The sequence below is a fragment of the Schistocerca gregaria genome, chromosome X (assembly GCF_023897955.1).
Source record: "Schistocerca gregaria isolate iqSchGreg1 chromosome X, iqSchGreg1.2, whole genome shotgun sequence".
NCBI classification, from domain to species: domain Eukaryota; kingdom Metazoa; phylum Arthropoda; class Insecta; order Orthoptera; family Acrididae; genus Schistocerca; species Schistocerca gregaria.
The window spans coordinates 334,051,575-334,073,867 of record NC_064931.1 but is presented as its reverse complement, the minus strand read 5'-3'; the positions used below and the strand labels follow the sequence as shown (position 1 = coordinate 334,073,867).

General features: G+C 37.4%; 1 protein-coding gene across 1 annotated transcript in view; it reads right to left on the bottom strand.

Annotated features, from left to right (window-relative positions):
• Positions 1–22,293, bottom strand: part of LOC126299116 (exopolyphosphatase PRUNE1-like) — a 142,148-nt gene that overhangs the window by 13,422 nt on the left and 106,433 nt on the right. Inside the window, exon 4 of the mRNA XM_049990816.1 lies at positions 20,913–21,187. Within this exon, the coding sequence (XP_049846773.1) occupies positions 20,913–21,187 (275 nt within the window). The remainder of the gene's footprint in view (positions 1–20,912; positions 21,188–22,293) is intronic.

The window sequence follows — 22,293 nt, the reverse complement described above, 5'->3', positions numbered from 1 at the left end:
TCCAATACCTGGGCTCTGGTTTTTCAAGATGCATTCACATCAAAAAGATATATAAGTAGAGGTGATATGTGAAAATCAGATGCCATGGATAAATGACATTGAAAAAGGTTGAATATGTCTGAAAATACAAGATGGTGCAGTGGACAGGGGATTAAAATTTTTGCACAGAGCAGCAAAATCTTTGGAGCAGGCCCTGATGTAGATGTGGATGTAGAAGTTACTGTAGCTGTCATCATAGTTTTTATTGTGGTCAGCTGCAGGTAACCTGATCATTTTCCTTCAAAATACACCAGTCATGACATAATAAAGGTATGTCACGACAGTTTTGGAGGTCTCTTATTAATATTAATTGTGAGAATACAGGGCTAAAACTACCTCTGGAAGAATGGAGCGTTATAATGTGGTACTATAAAGATACAGTGTGTCCCAAGAGGAATTGTCAATATTCAAGGATGTGACAGGAAGAATCATTCAAAACAAAAAAGTCCAGCAAACATTGGCTCTAAACAGCATACCATAAGAGCTATGAGCACTATTTCATCTTTGATAATATGAAACAAATCTCTTCTACTGTTAGCTCTTTGCTTTCCATATTTTGGGAGGAGGTAGTATGGACCAAGACAAGAAAAATTTTCAACTAAACATGCACTCCAAAATGCATACCTTAAGAGCTATAAGCACCTGGTCAGTAGAAGAGATATGTTTCACAGTAGTGAAGAAAAATGAGTGTTCACAGCTCTTACGGTATGCATTTTAGAGCCATGTTTACTTGACTTTTTTGCTTAGAGTGATCATTCCTCTCATATCCTTAAATATTGACCATTCCTCCTGAGGCACCCTGTATAATGAAGTGATCATAAGAAATAAGTGAAAATTAGTTTACATGTAACCAACATTGCTCTCTAAAGCCATGATTGTTAATACAGAGTAGCATGGAGTATTTGATCAAGATTTAACTTTCTAATCCTGATGGTGAAATTCATTTTCAATGCCAGCACTTGGTGGGCAACAGAAGGAAAGTAAGTAGCATCAAGTCTTAAATGACTAGACTGTGTATCAGTGTCCTATATTAAACTCTAAACCACTCTGTAGTATTGCCAGGAGTGAGTTCTTGTTATCTTGTTTGTGATGCGTCTACAAGATGGGGGACATTAAGCTGAGCAGTCCCCCTTGGCACTATTTGAGACGACTAAGTCGTATACTGTTACTGGGTTTCATTCTCTCCATTTTTAATATCACACCCATCCACAATAAAAGCACAATATCATGGAAGCACTGAACTAGCATTCATCATGTTCATCCATCTACTACAAACACACACTCACCACTTCTTAATAGGTCCAAGGAAGGCACTGACAAACCACCAAAATAAAGCTTTACCCTCACATGGCACTGCAAGGTTTATTTAAGAATCCCCCACCCCTTCAACCCCCATTCCAATACAACAATGCTCAACAAGAATGTCACAGACTGAGTTGTGATGTGATCAACATGAGTACTGAAACTTTGTTGTATTTCAAAAATCAATATTTGGAGAAAAGGACTTGTATTGCAATAACAGCCTCTACATTCTTGATATTGAATCAAAATGGATTTGAAGACCCCTGAGGAGCAGGATTTCAAATAGTTTCTATCCACTTTCTAAGTTCATAGTGCTGGCTAGCCAGTCCAGCATTATGAACAAGGTACCTGTAGATGAAGTTTTAGATATGTTTACTAGACAACATATTCAGTAAAGCTACAGATCCAGGAACAAACCATTATCTGAGAGAATTCCTAGCACTACTTGTAACTCTAATGCTGATGTAAATGAACAAAAATGCATTACAGGAAAGCTACAACTGATCTGATATGGTAATCACTGTTTCGACTGAAGGAGTGTTTGATATTTAAACTTTTTAACTGGACATACTGACTTTGAAATTCTTGACATAGTCCACATCACCAAAGTCCCACATTTGATCCACAACTGAACTGTTCAGTATAACCACAATTTAGAGCACTTGGTGTTGTGCTTGAGCACAATGGTATTTCTTACCATCACTCCAAATATTCATCTTGTATAATGATAGATATTATATTTTAAAAGATTATGTTTCCCTCCATAGCATTACATCTATATTTATACTCTGCAGAGCAACTTATGGTGTGTGGTGGAGGATGTTTTGTGTACCACTGTTACTTCCTCATATTCCTTTTCCAGTTGTGAATGGTTCATAGGAACAATGATTGCCGGTAAGTCTCCATCTGAGCATGAATCTCTCTAATTTCACTTTCATTGTCTTTTTGTTAGATTTACATAGGAGGGAGCCATGTATTGGTTGACTCTTCTAGAAATGTACTCTCTCAGAAATTTAACAGTAAATGACAACATGATACAGAATGCCTCTCTTGTAGTGTCTACCATTGGAGTTGGCAAAGCATCTATCTGATGCTTTTGCATGAACTAAAGCACAGATTTTCTTCAGATCTTCTCTATTTACTATATGAATCCTATCTAGTACAGATCCCACATTAATGAAAAATATTGAAGTATTGGTCAAATAAGAATTTTGTAAACTACCTTCCATGGGGGTGGACTACATTTCCAGAGGATTCTTTCAATGAATCTCAGTCTATTATCTACCTTACATACAATTAGTTTTATGTGGTGGTTCACACTTTAATTCACTCCATACACATACTTCTAGACATTTTATGAGTTTGACTGCTTCGAGTGATTGTTCTGCAATCATGCAGTCATACAATTATAGGTCATTCTCCCGATTTAATTGCAGTAAGTTACATTTGTTCAAGCTGAGAATCAATTGTTAATCCCTGCACCATTTGTTGATCCTCTGGAGATGTTCATGCATTTTATTACACATTTCTAGTGCTGTGAGTTTACTGTATACAACAACATCAGCTGCAAAAAGCATCATGGAATTTCTGGTATCCACATTGCCATTTGTGTACACAGAGAAAATAAATGGTCCAATAACACTTGCTTGTGGTAAACCCAAAGTAAATTTTGCATCTAAGGATTTCTCTTAGCTGAGAATCACACTTTGTGTACTGTTGGCTAGAAACTCTTCAATTTAGTCAAAAGGCTCATATGACAGAACATATGCTCATGTTTTGTTCATTAGGTGGCAGTGCAGAATTGTATCAAATGCTTTGTAGGAGTCAAGAGAGAAGGCATCAACCTGGGCACCAGTATCTACTGCTTTCTAGATCTCATGGACAAACAGAGTGGGCTGGGTTTCACATGATCATTGTTTCCAGAACCCATGTTGATTCCAACACATGAGATTTTCAGTCTCCAGAAATGTTGCAATACATCGGCACAAAGCATATCCCCAAATTCTACAACAGACCAGCATCATAGATATAGACCTAAAATTTTGTATATTTTTTCTATGAGCCTTCATGAAAATGGGAATGATCTGTGCTTTTTTCTTTTTTTTTTTTCAATAATTATGAATGCTTTGTTCCTCCAGAGACTTATGGTACACTGTTGAAAGAAGAGGAGCAAGTTCTTTTGCATACTGTATTTAGAATCATACCGGTATCCTATCAGGTCTAATAGCCTTTTCTCTGTTGAGGAATTCCAGTTGCTTTTCTATCCCACACTCACTTATTTTGATAACCGATTTTGTCATTCATATGATGATTTGAAGGTGGAACTACAGAGGGATCTATCTCAGTGATACAGTTTTGGAAAAAGACCTTAAGTATTTCAGCCGTTTCTGTGTCATCCTCTGTTTTAGTGCCATTAGGGTCACAGTGTGTCTGCATCATTTGGTTAGAATCGTTCAACTTCTTAGGATTTTCTGTCAGGCTGGGAAACAGAATTTTACTTTCGAATTCACTGAACATATCACATATGGCTCTCCTTAGACTAATCTGGATTCCTTTACTTTTTGCTTGTGTGTGAGGCTTTGGCCTATGTAAATATGCAGTGAAGCTCTCTTTGCTTCACAGCAGCATTCTATAATGGCTGTCAAACCACAGCAGGTCCTGTGTTGAAAATGTACTGCATTACTATAGTTTGAGTATAGAGACACCATGGTCAAAATATATTTTGTGATGTGGAGATAATAGGTTCACAAATTATGTTGTAATGTTCCAGCTGACTTTGAGTATTATGTTGAATTGGGTTGTGTCACCTTCAGTTGTATCATGTAGTCTATATCTGTGTCAAGCAAGATGATGAAGTTTTCTAAAGTATTCACTGGGGGTTTACATCTGACAGTGTCTGTAACAGAACATAACTTGTGATAATAGAAATAGTACAACAACTGAATGTGAAAAACATGGTAATAAAATAATATTTCTGAATACTATGAAGTATCACCTAAGTGTTTCTTGAAACAAAGCTAGGCTATTGAAAAGAATTTTGCAGTAAAAAGTGAACTGAAATGAAGTCCGGAATTGTTTTTGAAGGAGCAGGAGGAGAGGGGGGGGGGGGGGGGGGGGGCAACTGCAGTGTCTGATGCAATGCTTAAGTTTTACTGTTACAAAAATTTTTTGTGAAAAGCTCATAATTTTAGTGAAACATTACTATGCAAGAATATATTTCATCGTGAGGATTTGAAACAGCTGTGGATTATAGTTAAACTTTGTGTACCATTAGTAACAAGAAATGTAAATTAGTTGTCATTGTATTTTCAAATTTTAGCAAACATATTTAGTGGAGAACAGGTTTCGCAATATTACATAATGCCATTGCCCGCGAAAGGCAAAGGTCCCGAGTTCGAGTCTCGCTCGGGAACACAGTTTTAATCTGCCAGCAAGTTTCATATCAGCGCACACTCCGCTGCAGAGTGAAAATCTCATTCTGGAATGTCATTATTTGCTAATAGCAAGATACACACCAAAATTATGGATAAGAATCAGAATTGGAATTTTATTATCTCATAGTGTACAAGTTAAATCATTGATTTTATGTAATTATGATAAATTGTACATGGAATACAATATTTTTTATATTATCACAATAAAATCTGAATATTATTTATTGTTATTGTTTTTATCCTGCTCAGATGGTCAGATCATTAAAAAATTCATCAACAGAGTAATAACATATCTGCACCAGGGTGCTATACAATTCTCTATTTACTGCCTTGTTTGGACCTTTCTAAAATTTGTGTCTTTCAGTTTATTGTATACTTTCATTGCCATATATTGTGGAGTCTGTGCAAAAAGATTAAGCCTGTGTGTAGGCAGCATGAAGCATTCTTTGTTTCTAGTTTCATAACTACGCTGGAAATTATTTGACATAAACAGTTTAGGGTTATTACTTGTGAAAAAAATTATTTCATACAGATACAATGAGGGAATGTTTAATAATGGCCAACAAGTTTCTCTTGGCTTTGCACTGCATATGTTTCTGATAAAGTTTTTCTGCAAAGTTAATATTTTTGTCATGTTGCTAGCATTCCCACAGAAGACAATACTGTATCTCACTACTGACTCAAAGTAACTTTGTTATACTACTTTTTTTGTGTCTATACTAGTGACATTGGCTAAGATTGTCGTAGCAAACACCAGGCTGTTTAGTTTATTTTTTAGATAATCTGTGTGTGAGGACCATGATAGGTTTCTGTCTAATTGCATTCCAAAGAATTTAACGTGCTCAGCTTCATTTAGCTCCTGGCTTCTGTGCATAATGTGAATATCATTTGAGATTCTTTTGTCTTAAATTGCATCAGCTGTGTTTTTGAAATATTTAGCTTTAGGCCATTTCGAGGGAACCAAACATCTAGGTTTTCTAGAGTTTTTATGACATTTTCAGGAATTTCTTCTGTGTTTTTATTTTCTACCAGTACTGATGTGTCATCAGCAAATAAAACTGAGTGATAATTTATATTTATCGGTAAGTCATTTACATAAAAAAGAAAGAGGGTTGAGCCCAGAACTGACCCTTGTGATACTTCCTGTGAGATGGTTCTGCACTTCGAGGAGTATTTCCCTGTGCTTGGTGTTACGACAACCCTTTGCTTTCTCTCTGTCAGATATGACTTACACCACTGTAAGGTGCTACCCATTATTCAATTTTTTTTCATTTTATATAATAGTAAGGAGTGATTAACACAGTTGAATGCTTTGGATAAGTCACAGAAGATTCCTGCAGCTTATTGTGACTTGTCTAAAGTGGAACTAACTTTACTCACAAATTCATTGATTGCATGAATTGTACTTTTGCCTTTCTGGAATCCAAATTGATTTTTTGAGATTACACTGTATTTGTAGCAGAAATTTTGAATTTGAATAGCAACAATCATTTCAAATATCTTACAAAACACAGGAAAAAGGTAAATTGGATGGTAATTTCCCATATCATCTTTGGAGTCTTTCTTAAATACTGGTTTGACTTTTGCATATTTTAGATATTCTGGAAAGTATCCTTCTTCAAGTGATTGATTAATTATTTTGTATAGTGGATGTGCTATTATATTTGTAACTGCTTTAATGACTTTGGCAGGTATTTCATCCCATCCCATAAATTTTTGTTGTTTAGGTTTAGTATAATTTTTTCTACATCATTTACTATTGCTTTGTTAACTTTTATCAGGCTCTTTTTCTTGCTTTGACTTGATCCAAACAAATGTACATTATCTTGATAGGAGACTACATCAATGTCAGATTTTGCTACATTTATGAAGGATGTATTAAATTTTTCTGATATCTGAGCAGGATGTACACGTTTTGTCTTGTACCTTTATTTTAGACATTTCCTTGTTGCTACATTTGATTCCAAGTTCAGATTTGACTACTGTCCATACTGCCTTGGATTTATTTGTGTGTTTATTAATGAATTTAGTGTTTGCCATTTCCTTTACTGCTTTGGCAACCTTCTTAAACAGCCTTTTTTTAACATCATTTATGAACTCAGGACTCTTATTTGATTTCAGATATCTATTACTAGATAGTTTTATGCCAGTGGTAATCCACTATAGTTTATTTGTTGCCCTTCTTGGGCAGGCTATGGGTGGAAATGTTTCACTGAAGACATGTAAAAGGCTGTTTAAAAACTTATCAAAATTTTGTGAACATGTGTTTTCTTGTTGTAATGACCAATCTGACTCATTTAATCTATAACAGACCAAGTTTGTGTTTTTTTCACCACTGAACTGTCTTTTCATGAAGCATCTCCTCCCCCCCCCCCTTTTTTAAGTTTAATTCTACTTGCAGAGTAGAGTGATCTGAGATACCTAGGTTTAAAGAGAATTTGGCAGTGACCTCAAATGTAAATTTGTTAAAATATTGTCTATGCATGTTGCTGTTCGCTCATTTACTCTGGTGAAGTCAGTAAAATTTAGTCTAAAGCCATATTCTCAAATAACATCAATGAACTTCATTGAAATGCTTGTTTTGCTTGCTGTATCTATGTTAAAATCAGCAGCAATTACAATTTTTTCCTATGTTCTTTAGTGAGTTTATATAGGAAACACAGGAATTTATCTAAGAATAATGTATTTACATCACTACCTGGAATTCTGTACACAGAGATGATGATGATATTCTCTTGTCTAGCCCTACACAACAACTTTCAAATGCAAGCTCTTCATTTAGAAATTTTAAATTGTCTCTTTCTTTATATTCCAACGAATTGTTGATCAATATACAAGGGTCTCCACAAGTACTGTTTTTTCTACAGAAACCACTAGCTATCCTAAAGTTATCTAACTTATTTAAAACTGTGATTGAATTTTTTGTGACCCAGTGTTCGTTTAGGCAAACGACTTTGATATTTCTTCCTTGTAAAAGAATAATTTGCAGCTCGTCAATTTTTGTGGTTTTTATCATGAGGATATGTTGCATACAGGCCATTTATGTTCCAGTGCATTAGGAATGAAGATTTACACTTACTTATAGTTTCCAACACATCTTCCCTTGAATAGCTCCCTTCACTTTTACTATTGAAGTTTTCTTTCACTAGCAATGTTTTACACAATTGATGTAACATTTCTCAGGAACCACTCACCATAAAAAAACGTTGTGGTTCTTTCCTTTTACAGTTGGCGTGGGTTGATGCGTAGTGAGTTGGCATTTCACATATGATTTTCGAAGTTTTAGCTTGGGGCACTATAGCTAATCTTGTTGGAGATCCTCTTCATATTTCTTCAGCTTTGTCTCGAATCATTGGAGTATCTGGTTCTTCAGCTGAAGCTGACGCTTTCGTTGCTGCTGCTATAATTGTAGGTGACATTAAGCCAGGCTGATTTTGATTCAGTTGTTTCAGTATTACATCGCATAGTGCTTCTTTGCCTTTCATGCTTCTATGCATTTCATGGGTAGTGAAGTCTTCCCTTATTTGGCTGTCTGTGTTAATATATTTTGCATTGCTTAAAAACTTACAAATTTTTTCAATCTTTCGGTTAGTTGCTTCAATTTCTGCACTCGCACATGATGTTTTCATGAGGTCATGTCTCATAGGTATGCTTGTTACGAACACTTTCATGTCTGTAACCTTTTCCAATGCTTCCCTTAAAGATCTCAAGGCAAACTTTGCCTCATTTTTGTAGACACCATTTGCTCCAACTATAATAATGAAAGAGTTACAACTTCCTTGCTTGATGCATGTGTCAATGTATTGAGTAACATCTCTTAGTGGAGCACCTGGTTTTACAAATCCAACAACACTTTGATTTATTATTTTTTGATTCATAATTTCTGTCAGTCCTTTTCTATGACTATCAGCAAGCAGATAAATAATGCCAGCATCTTGTTTTACACACTTACTGTTGTTTGTTGTTTTCAGTTTTGAAACTTTTGGTTGAATATTTGCATCACTTAGTCCATTTGTTGTTTCTGCTAGCACACTGAATCTGTTCTTGCATATGATGTTAGGTTCATGTTTTCTTTGATAGTGTGACACTTTGAGATTATTGTGAGGCAAGTTGTATTCGTTTGCATGCTTTTGGCTGTTATTTTTCACTAACACACTATAACTGTTTGTGCACACCCCTTTTTGTTTAGTTATATATTTTTTGCACCATATTTTTGTTAGATGGTTTCATTCCATAACTTGTTACATTCGCTATGTACACATTGTTTTGTTGCAATACAGTTTCACTGTTTTTTTTGAGATTTTACTTTCTGAAAGCTGTCTTCTTCCGTCACTGTTTTCCACTTATCTGTAGAGATAAGGGCTTTGTCCAAAACTTTGCAATAACACTTGTACTTTCATATTTAGTTGACTTTTTTTAGCCTTTATTTTGTATGTCATATTAACTATGTACGCTAGAGGAGAAACTCGGCTGTGCAAAATAATACTGTCAGTAAATAAATGTAGGTAAAATGAAAACATACTTCAAAGACACAAACTTAGTACATTGACTATGATTCTTTGATTAAATATGCTTGTACATAGCAATTTTTGTAATAAGTTAGACATGAATGAAAATGAATGAAATTCAACATTAAAATGTTCAACAAGATAATACTACTACAAAGTGGATATATTTGAAGACTTGAAAAATAATTCTTGTGTTCTCTCACACAGATTTACAAACAAACAGTAGATAAGTTGTTTAGCTTTAATATCAATCTCCTGTTCTCCAGAACAGGACAGACAAGTGTAGTGTAGGCAGTCTCTTCAGTACATCCGTTACATCATTTTACCAATAAAACACTCTCTTTGATTTGTCTTCCTCACAACATTATCTATGTGATCATTCCAATTTACATTTTTCGTAATTGCAATCCATAGGTATTTAGTTGAATTGACAGCTTTTAGATTTGTGTGATTTATTTTGTATCAAAAATTTAATGGACTCCTTTCTATTACTCATGTGGATTACCTCACACTTTTCATTATTGAGAATCAAATGCCACTTTTTGCAACACACAGATATCTTGCCCAAATAATTTTCCAATTGGTTTTAATCTTCTTATGACTTTACTATGCACTACATGACAGCATCATCTGCAAACTAATGAAGAGGGCTACTCAGATTGTCTCCTAAATGAAAATGAAAACAAGAGAGCATGGAGTACACATTGATAACACAGGATAAGTGTATGTACAGAAATTCCTTCTACTGGCAATCACAAAGGAACAGCACAAATGATCACTGCTGTGCCATTTGTCTGTTGGACATGCTCAATATGAGTTCAATGAGTTGTGTGTGCATCCGACTTAACTATGGAGATTTGGAAAGAGGAACAGTGAGGTGTAGTGCAGTTTTTGACTGTGGAAGGAGTGTCAGGAATACCCAAATGTCTGCTTTGTGTGGCAAACACAATATGCCACATGTGTGTGTGTTTATATGAAATAAACATTCGGGGAAGTACAGGTGTCACTGAAGTACAGCAGTCAGCCAGGACAGGCTTGTTGTGTCATTAACCCTTCTGTTATTGTTGCAATGGATACTGCCTTCAGAAATGACCAACAGCATATGCTGGAAGACATTTCGCTCATGTTGGGATCAGTCATGGTGGCACTTATGCCATCATGACAGAGCAACTGAATTAAGTGCTGGAAAATCTGTGCGCAGTGATTTCCCCATAGCCTGATGGAAGAACAGAAGTTGAACAGAATGTAGCCTTTGCTGCAGTACCTGGAGTGGTATCACAATGATGAATATCATTTCCTGTCCCTTACTGTCATGGGAAATGAAACACAGTGTTTTCCTTTTCAGCTGTAGAGCTAGTGTCAGGACAAACAATGGAAGCACATGGATTCATTCCAACTGAAAAAATCCAACACTGTGTGACAAAAATTGCATTATAATTAATGCACAGTGTGCCATGGCCACTTTGCAAAAATTGAAGCACACCATCAGGTCCAAACACCAAAGAACACTGACGGACAGCATCATCCTGTTGCAGGATAACGCCTATCCACAAGTTTCTAGGGTTGCTTGGAGTATGCTGCACAAGTTTTGCAGGGAAGCACTTGCACATTCTCCATACGGTCCCTAACTCTCTCATATAACTTCCATATTTCTGGAGTCTTAAAGAAAGACATTAATGGCTGTCAATTTGCTTTGGATGAAGAGGTGCACACCTAGGTACAATTATTATTCCATAGGCAAGTGCATACATTTTTCCATGAAGGCACTCACTATACTGTCTTCTATAAGTCTTGTTTACTTTTGCCTGTCCCCTATATTTTTTCACACTTATCTTCATGTTGATATATTTTGTATAAAAGGGCATGATCACTAGATTTCAAGAGAAAGGTGAAAGCATTTCAGAAATGGCTAAGTTTGTAAACTGTTTGCATGGTTCAAGTGTACCATGCATGGCAGAATGGCACTATCCAAAACTGGTACCGAAGCAACTGTGGTGCACCACGGGCCATACATGACTGTGGTGAACAATGGCTGCAGGGATGTTTATGAGTGAACAGATGTGCAACTGTTGAGAAAGTGACCACCCAGATGAACCAAGGGGCTACCAACAGTATCTGCCCAATGATTACTGCTGCATGTGGGCCTCCGCATGAGGTGCCTGGTTCATGCAGCTATGCTGACTGCTGTTCATCAGTGACAAAGGCTGGAAATTGCATGCCAATACAGCAATTGGAAGGCCACCGAGTGGCAATGTGTGGCCTTTACAGATGAATCACACTTTTTGCTCTATCAGCAAATGGCTATTGTCATGTACAGCATGAAATATCTGAAAGCAAACACCCTGCAACAATCATTGGAAGGATCCAGGCTAGAGGAGGGAGCATTATGGTCCGGGGAATTTTTTCATGAGATTCACTGGCTGATCTCATCATTCTGAAAGATACAGTTGATGAACACGAGTATGTAACTATCCTTGGGGACCATGTCTGTCCCCTCATGCACTTTATTTTCCCTCAGGACAATGTCATATACCAGCAGGACAATGTGACATGACATACAGCTCACACTGTGCATCAGTGATCCAGAGAGCACTAGGTCAAAGAGCACTAGGATGAGTATACTGTACTTACGCAACCACTAAACGCCATGGATTTAAACACAATCAAAAATCTGTGGGACCACTTCAGTCAGCCTATTCATGCCATGGATCGTCAGCCAAGAAACCTAGTTCAGTTTGCCATGGGACCTAAGTTAGCATACCTTCACATCCCTGTCAGTAACTTCCAGAACATCACTGGCACTCTTCCTGTAAGTCTCAAAGAAGTCCGTGCTGCAATAGGTGGTTATTTAGGCTTTTGACAGGTGGTCACATTAATGTGACTGGACAGTGTATGTGTAAAAGAACACACTTTATACACAAATGTTTAAATCCTTTAAGTAAGAACCTTCCAATTGAAAAATCAAGTATAACCATTATTAAGAAATAACAGGTGGTCTGTTTTCATAAAAAAGTTAGAAAAATTTGCATCATCTGTTTTTGGCAAAATTGAAATCTATTTTTTTTTTAATGATCAAACATATAAATTTAAAAGGTTGTCATGCTATGTACCTGAACATGAAGCCTTATTGCTTTGAAACTGACTATTTTAAGTGGTCATCAGGGACCTTTTTAACTGGAATATTTACTTTTGCAAAAACTTAAACTGTTTTTTTTTACAGAATGTTTTTTGATTGTTTTCTTATGTTGGCTCTACTTAAGTTAGAATTTTGACTGCCAGAAGGGTGACAGTGCAGTGAAACAAGCTCTGCCTCCCTCTTGCAGGGCCACTAGCCTACATGCATGTTGTGTGTTTCTGTGAAATCTGAACTGACATATGGTGACAGGAAAAAGGAAGTATGACTATTCTTTAACAAAAACATCGAGGTCATTAGAGATGGAGTATAAACTTGGAATGTTACAAGGATAGGAAAGAAAATGGGTCATGCCTTTCCAAAGGAACCATCCTGGCATTTCCATGGAGCAATTTAGGGAAATGACAGAAAACCTAAATCTGGATGGCCAAACATGGATCTGAAATGTTGTACTCCCAAATGTGAGTCCAGTGTGCTAATCATCGTGCCACATTGCTCGATAGGGACGCAGGGACCACCAATCCTTTCTGCTGTTGTTTGAGTCATAATCAAACTTTGTGATGGTCCAGGATTAAGCACTTCACTTTTTTTAAAAAAATAAGAAAATATGACAACAAGAAATGCACACCACAAAGCATTCAGTAATGGCTATTCTGCAATTGCTTGCTTAGGCAAGCAGTGTCATAATGAACGAAGTTGTGGCCTGACCTCGACTGATATTTGATGCAACCACGTTTGAAACACCCAGTGCCTAAAACAGTCACATTAAAATGTCCACATTATACCATCTTCTGAACTTTAGCTAACAGAAATACTTTCATGTTTCTTTGTTCTAAGATGCAAAGACACACATTACAGTCCTATGATGCAATATTTCATGGCATGTATCTTATACAGACCATTCGACAGTCCTCAATTGGCGTGCCATTCATCTAGCTCACTGATATGTTATGGCCTTCATGCACCCTGTATTTTGCAGACATGTTCTTATGTACTTTATCTTTCCAAATTCGGTTTTGCAACTGTTGTGCAATACCAGTAACTGAAACTTAGTTAAATTTTTTATGTTTATATGCAGAAGATGAAAGTATTTCAAACTACCTTTGATGAAGTGGTCCATCTGGATGCAATTCGCATTTATTGCAAAGTGTGAATTTTTCAGGTGCCTAGAAACTAGAAATTGTATTTACTGTAAAAGCTTCTGTACAATTAGCGGAAGCTCAAAATGTATGTAATTTTTTTCAGTTTGAGTGCAGTCCTTGTCCAGCAGTATTTCAATTTCTGTCACGCTCAGTACAATAGTTATCAAAATAGATGTAATTTTGGTTTTTATTAATATGTTGGGAAACAAAATGAATGACATCTCTTTGTTGTTATATATTCACATTTAAGCATGTGGAAAATGCGCCCCCAGCTATAAAAGTTTCAATTTCAATGAAAATATAGATAAATGTTTGAAATGGAAGTGAAGTCAAATTCTTGTATCTCTGAACTTTGTATATTTAGGTAGATCTGAAAATATTACACAGAGAATTATACTGTCTGCAATGTATTGTATAATATTCTTGGACTTTGTCTATTGATGCTAAACACTGTCAGTTCTGGAGATGAAATTTTCATGTTGACCACTCAGGTAATTTAAGATCTGCTTTTTGTGTCGTTCTTGTTAAGCAGAAACACCAACTTACCATTTGTATATTCCTATTTGCAGCTGTTCTAAATGATGCTGTAACAGTCTTATCATCACTGATTCCTTGCTTATGCCAGATGAGTCAAAAAATTGGACCTGCTGGTTACCAGGAGATCTAATTCATGCATTTTTTGACTAGCTGCTCAAAATAATTTAGAACAATTTCACATAATTCCCTGTCCCTACTGCCCTCCCTGATCCCTGATCACTCAAGTCACCCAGTGTAAAGCTGGTGAGTCGAAATGTCCACCAAAAACTATAACATAACTGCAAAATTTGCATGAATTATTCTCCAAGATTCTGCTTGAATGTTCCATCACTACTGCCCTTGAGGCAGGGGGTCTATAAAAGCTTCTACCAACCATGTTTTAGCCAGCTTTATGATTTATCTTCACCCAAATTATTTTGCATTCAGAAACTGTACTAAGCTCACTAGATATTATTGTATTTTTTACATACATCTATACTTCACAAGTCACCATATTATGTGTGGTGGAGGGCAATTTGTGTACCATTGTCACTTTCCACTTTTCCTGTTCCAGTTGCAAATGGTCCGTGGAACTCTAATCTAACCTCTCTAATTTTATCTTCATAGTCTTTTCATGAGAGATATGTAAGAGGCAGCAATATATTAGTTGACTCTTCTAGGAATATATGCTCTCACAATTTTAACAGTGAACCATAGTGTTATGCAGAATGCCCTCTTGCAGTGACTATATAGAAATATACTTTCACTCTCTGATGTCATACAGAATAATATTTTGGGGTAACTCAACACTTAGACAAAAAGTATTCATTGCTCAAAATAAAGCGATTAGAATAAAGTGTGGGTTTTATAGTCACACATCTCGCAAGCACCTTTTTAACAGATTGGGAATTCTTGCAACAGCCTCACAATACATTTACTCACTAATGAAATTTGTTCTCAACAACATGGTCCAGTTTAAAACAACAGTGACATTCATGATTATAATACCAGAAAAAGAAAGACATACACTATCCTTTACTCAACCCATCTTTGGCACAGAAAGGGGTAAAGTATGCTACTATAAAATTTTTTGAAAAATTACCACGTGAAATAAAATGTCTGACAGACAGCAGTAATAGCTTCAAAAATAAATTGAAATCATATCTCCTTGACAACTCCTTCTATACCATATATGAATTCTTGAATAGGAATAAATAAATCTATAAATAAACATTTAAGGTAATGGGATAAATAATAAAAATATTAATCTTTAACACTGTACTGACACACACACACACACACACACACACACACACACACACACACTAAAAAATCATGTTTCATAGTTTCATATGTGCATTTCTTGTACACTTGACACGTTCCACATCATAACGGCTACCATACTGTGCGATTGATCAATGGAACATGCAACCAACAAACTAACTAACTACCACTGCAACTGGTTGAGCATCTCCATAATGCTTTCACACTTAATAAATAAACATATAATGAAAGCTGCTGCTATTCTTTCAATCTTCTCTATTTCCTCTACCAGTTCTATCTGGTGCAGATCCCAGACTGATGAAGAATGTTCAAATATTGGTCAGACAAGGATTTTGTAAGCTACGTTCTTTGTTGATGGACATTTTATAAGGATTTTTCCAATGGCTGATAGGTCGTGGTCGAAGTATAAAACTCTCCCCTGCCGATTCGTCTCCCGCAGTCGAAGACGAAACATCAGGGGAGAGTTTTATACTTTGACCACGGCCTATCAGCCTGGAAGTTTTAAGTGAAGACAATACCGGCTGTGAAAGCTTACATTGTATGATCATTCTTCCAATGAATGTCTGTCATCTGTCTTACACACAATTAATTTTCTGTGGTAGTTCTACTTCAAATCACCCTGCATGCATGCTCCTAGATGTTTTATGGACTTAACTGCATCCAGTGACTGTTCTGCAATTGTGTAATCATAAAATAATTGGTTTTTATGTTTCCGTATACGCAATACATTACACTTGTTCAAGGTTTGGGTCAACTGTCAATCCCTGTACCAAGTGTCGATCCCCTGCATGTCTTTCTGAATGTCACTATAAATTTCTGGTGTTGTGAGTTCTCTGTGTACAACACTATCATTCGCAAAAAGCTCCATGGAACTTCCGACATTATCTACTGGATTTTGTGTGTGTGTGTGTGTGTGTGTGTGTGTGTGTGTGTGTGTGTGTGTGTGATGTCCCGTATCTCATATTTTGTTCATTAATTGGCAGTGCGAAACTGTACTGTATGTATCCCGGAGGTCAAAGAACACAAACCCTTTACTTAGGCACCTGTATCTATTGGTTTCTGGGTCTCATGGACAAACAGAGCAAGACAGGTTTCACACAATTGTTGATTTCAACAAAGAAGATTTTCTGTCTCCAAAAATATCATAATACATGAGCATAAAACATTCCATAATCCTACATCAAAAATATAGGTGTAATCCTACATCAAAAATATAGGTGCATAGTCTTGTACATTTGTACAGTGACCTTTTCTGAAAACAGGAATGACGTGTGCTTTTTCCCAATCATTAGGAATGATTTAATCCTACAGGGACCTTCAGTACATTGCTTCTATATGAGGGGCAAGGTCTTTTGCATACTGCGTTTAGAATCACATTGGTATTCCATCAGGTACAGTGGCCTTTCCTCTGTTGAGTGATTTCTGTTGCTTTTCTACCTCATGATCATTTATTTCCATATGCCATTCTGTAACTTGTATAACAATCTAAAGGAGGACCTAAAGTTAGACTTTCCTCTGTGAAACAGTTTTGAGAAAAGATGTTTAGTATTTCAGCCTTTTCTGTGTCATCCTCCATTTTGATGCCATCAGAGTCATAGAGTGTCTGGAAAGATGGCTTCAATCTGTTTAATGATTTAATGTAAGACCAAAACATCTTAGGATTTTCTTTCAAGTCACTAGAACTTAACTCTCAAATTTGTTAAACCATTCACACGTTGCTCTCCTTACATTAATTTTGGCTTCCTTTAGTTTTTGTTTGTCTGTGAGGCTTTACGTGAATTTAAATTTTCAGTGAAGCTCTCTTTGCTTTTGTAGCAGCTTTTTAAGATGACTGTAAAAATGCAGTGGGTCTTTCCCATTCCTCACAACTGTGCTCAGCACATACCTGCCAAATCCATATAGTACAATGCTCTTCAACTTTGTCCATTAATGTTCAACTGCGCCAGTGCTGGAGATGAAATTTTCATGTTGATCTGTCAGGTTACCTGAAACTTGTTTCTTGTAACTCTAGCTAAACAGAAAGATCTTCCTACCTTGCTTTGTATTCCTATTTTCAGCCATATTCAGTGATACTGCAACAGCCTTATGATCACAGATTCCCTGTTCTGTACTGACTTAATTGAAAAGTTCGGGTCTGTTGGTTACCAGCAGATCTACAATGTTACCTTCATGAATTGGTTCTCTAATTAAATGCTCAAGGTAATTTTCAGATAAAACACTTAGAACAATGTCACATGATTCCTTGTCCTTACAACTTGCCCTAATCATCTGAGTCTCCCAGTCTACAGCTGGTAAGTTCAAATCTCCACCTAAAAATATACATGACCACAAAATTTACATGAAATATTATCCACATTTCCCTCAAATGTTCCGCCACTACTGCTACTGAGGCTGGTCTATAAAAGTATCTGATGACCATGTTTGACCCACCTTTAGTACCTATCTTCTGCCAAATTATTTATCATTCTGAATCTGTACTAATCTCACTAGATATTATCATATTTTTCATGACTATAAACATGCCTGCGCCACCAGAATTCAACATATATTTGCAGTATACATTTCAGTCAGCTATAAACATGGCTCCACCACTGGTGTTCAGCTTAACTTTGCAATATACAGTCCAATCTCCATTTACAATTTCATTGTTATTAACATCTGGTTTTGGCCAGGAATCTGTCCCCAGTAGTTTGTTGGCATTATTATATTGTAAGTAAGACTAATTATGGTATCTTGGCACAGACAAATCTGCAGTTAATCGATACTAAATTAACATTTATGTTCTCCAATCTGCCATGAGAAATGCTATTCTCTTTAATAAATGAGGGTAGTGTTCTTCCTTGTCTGAAATCATAACTTATCTTACTGGGCCTTTGGAGAGATTTTTCTCTCTAAAAATCTGACAAGTTCATGCAACACGTAGTCCATTACCCTAGTAGTAGCTTTCTGCATGCAGTACATGCCTGACATATTAAGGTGGGAGGGACTCTATAATTCCCCACCCGATAGCAGATGTCAAGAAATATTCATCCAAGGTCCTCACTGAACCATCTGAGCCCCTGGTTTAGGCCTTCCAATTGGTTCCAAACCAGAGACCCATGATTGGTTCTGGAAACGATGCTGCAAAATGCTAGCTCTGCTTCCACCCCACGAGCAAGGCTAGTTGTCTCCATCTGTAGGAATCATGGAAGACCTCTCAACTGAGATGGCAGGCATCGTTAGTGCCGACATGAGCCACAGTTTTCAGATGGATGCATCCTATGTCCTCAATTACTGCCACCAAAGACACATCCACTTCTTTGATGTGACCCACACCAAGAAAACAGAGAATTCACTGGCCTTCTTTCCTGATGTGTCTGCTATTTCCTATGGGACTCCACAACCTGTCTAACAATGAAGTTCCCAATGATAAGCAATCCCATCCTCTTTGGACCTTTCTGGAAGATTAGCCTCTGTCCCACAAAACAAGGTCTCCTATATTAGTTCAGAGGTACTTTTAGCAGTGTCCAATACCTCAAAACTGTCAAAACTGTTTTGAATGCATAGGGTGACAACCGTGCAGCCAGTATCCTCTTTTGCCTTCTGCTGAGATACCCGTGACCTTTCCACTATTCACCAGTCACAGTAAAGTATGTATTAACCAGCCAGGATGTGCAAATCAAAAGGTGCTGCAACATCAGGGATGCCAGGTGACACTATAGTCTTTAGCCAAGCGAAAGCATTCATCTCAGGTGCCAGAAAACCAGCACAGTGCTGGGCAGCAGCCTGAAGCCTGTCTACTGTGGCCAATACAGCTTCCAGCTCTTTAAGGACAGTGGCCAATTTCCCCTACATCCTTACACAACTTCCTGTTGTTTGCCAGTCCTACCTGTGGTCTCTGGAACAGTATCAGACTTGTCACTGGAAGCAGACATGAGAAGCACACCACTTTATTCTCCAGAAGTGAGCTGAGAAATTTGGTAACTGATGTATGTAAAAATAAAAGCACTTCGACCAAATGTTTCAGAGTTGGGGAACATCATGAAGCCCCCCTTCCCACAGGAACCTGTCTGCTGATGATGTGACTCTGACAGAGTACAACATACAAATAGTTACAATGCAAACACAATTAACATATTTTTCCAGACCATACAGAATCCTTTATATATGTACGGGCTTCTATAAAACTACAACAAAAAAAAAACTAATCTCCTGCCAAACAGGCCATGAAAGCCCAATCGTACTGACCAGCCGCCGTGTCATTGTCAGCCAACAGGCATCACTGGATACGGATGTGGAGAGGCATGTGGTCAGCACATCGCTCTCCCGGTCATATGCCAGTTTCTGAGACTGGATCTGCTACTTTTCAATCAAGTAGCTCCTCTGTTTGCCTCAAAAGGGCTGAGTGCACCCCATTTGCCAACAGCACTTGGCAGACCAGATGATCACCCATCCTAATACTGGCCCAGCCTGACAGCACTTAACTTTGGAGATCTGATAGGAACCAGCTGTTATCACTGTGGCAAGGTCATTGGCACAGAGTTCTATAAAGTCAATTGTTAAAATGATCTGCGAAAGGATTTTGTTTGTACAGTTTTCGAAGTAGAATCATGTTACATATATCATTGTAATGGAGGAACTGGAATATAGTTTATTCACAAAATTCTTTGTTTCAAAGACTACTCACTGACAACCTGTCATTCAAAGTTGGCAGAAGTGCTGTACCACTGTCCACTGTCAATAATTAAGTGGCAGCATCCAAACATGTACTTCCCTTTGACTGATCATATGAAGGACACCCCAAAACTGCAACCACAGATGAAAATATCATGAAAGAACACAACATAATATTTGACAACTGGACTTTAAAAAAAGTATCGCAAAGCTAACACCATAGGAATATCAGAAGAAAGAAGAATTAAGTTTGAATTAAGGCAATATTATGAAAAGGACAGATTGCTACTCACCATACAGAGGTGATGTTGAGTCACAGACAGGCACAACAAAAAGACTGCTAAACAAGTAAGCTTTCAGACAAAAGGCCTTCTTCTGAATTGGACAAAACACACACACACACACACACACACACACACACACACACACACACACACATACACACACACGCAAAATGCAACTCACACGTTACTTGATGGAGAAATACATCGATGGTAGAGGCAGGTGACCATTCAGATTTGACACAATTTTAAAATATAGAAATGTCTTGATCGCACAATTCTTTATTAAGTGTTATGAATTCCAAAATTTCATCATCAGACTGAAGATGTGGAATAAAGTGTCTGATATATGATTGTCACATCTCTGAACACTTCTAAATGTCATATTAGCTGATTATTTACATGAACAGTTGCCATATTACACATGTCCCATTAAGTGGGTCACCTTCAGCCAGTTACATTTATTACGGTAGATAAGACGTGCTGTCTGGCAGAAGGCTGTAGACCACAAATTTTATTAAAATGAAAAATTAACTGTCATACACAAGCAGAAATTACTTTTCATGGTTCTACCATATTTAAAGTAAAATTCAGTATTGTGTAAGTTACAGGAGACTAACCTGAACTAGAACAGGAAGCACAGGAATTGGTATTCCACATGAAATTTTTAAGTCTTTCTTCAGTATCTGTGGTACTGTCAAGTGTGTTAAATTGCAACGAACAGACAAAAGGTCTTCAAATAAATGGTCACCATCAATTAACTCTTCATCCTTCAAAAGACCCACAAAAGTTGGGTAGTTGATTTTTCTGTATAGCTCCTCCACAATTATTTTATCCTTCTCAGTATATAATTTGGGATTTTCTGCAAAACACCATGTGTCTAAAAGTATTGCACCTGAAAATAATCGAGAAGTAACAGAAAATGTTAAATGTTTAGCCCTTTCAGTTTTACTCATAACAGGTATACAAGGTGCTATCCAAAATTTTTGGGACTGGTGCTCCCATCTGTTGAAAACCTTACCTATGGACTAAAGGTCAATATCACCCTAGAAATAGTTCCTATCCATACGTACACACCCGTCCCAGCACTTCTGCCACTGGTCAGACATTTTCTGGAAGTCCTGTTTTTGAGGGTGTTTATCACCACCAGTGATGCTTCTTGAATCCTCTCTAGAGTGTCGAACTGACGGCCTTTCAACTTCATTTTCAGTTTTGGGAATAGCGTGAAGTCGCAAGGAGCCAAGTCTGGTGAGTATGGTGGGTGGGGTACAACTGCCATGTTGTTTTTTGTCAGAAAGGTCCTGGTGAGCAAGGACGTGTGACAGGATGCGTTATTATGATGCAACAGCCAGTTCACTTGACGCCAAAGTTCGGGCCGTCCTTGCCACACGTTTTCACAGAGCCATCACAAAACATCACAGTGGTACACAGAATTCACTGTTTGGTTGGGTGGGACGAATTCTTTGTGCACAATTCCCCTGGTATCAAAGGAAATGATGATCATGCTCTTCAATTTGCTCTTCAACTGTCTCGCTTTTTTTGGGTATTGGAGAGCTCGGGCTCTTCCAGTGGGACAATTGTGGCTTTGTCTCTGGGTCATAGCCATAAATCTAGCTCTCATTGCTGGTAATAACCCATGACAAGAAGGTTGGAACATCAGATGCGGTCTGACGAAGGTCCGTGCACACTTCAACACACTGTGCCTTCTGATTGGCAGTGAAGATCCTTGGCACAAATTTTGCTGCAACACAACGCATGCCCAATTCATCAGTCAACATTCGTTGGCATGTCCCATAACCAATAACCACTTCATCTGCAAGGTCTTGAATGGTTCAGCGTCAATACGCATGAACCAATTGTTGAAGTTTGCGATATCTTGCGTTGTGCGGCTAATGGGCCTTCCAGTGTGAGCATCATCTTCGACATCTGTACGGCCAGCCCTGAACCAAGCATGCCACTCAAACACACGTGTATGGCTCATGCTCTGCCCCCCAAAAACTT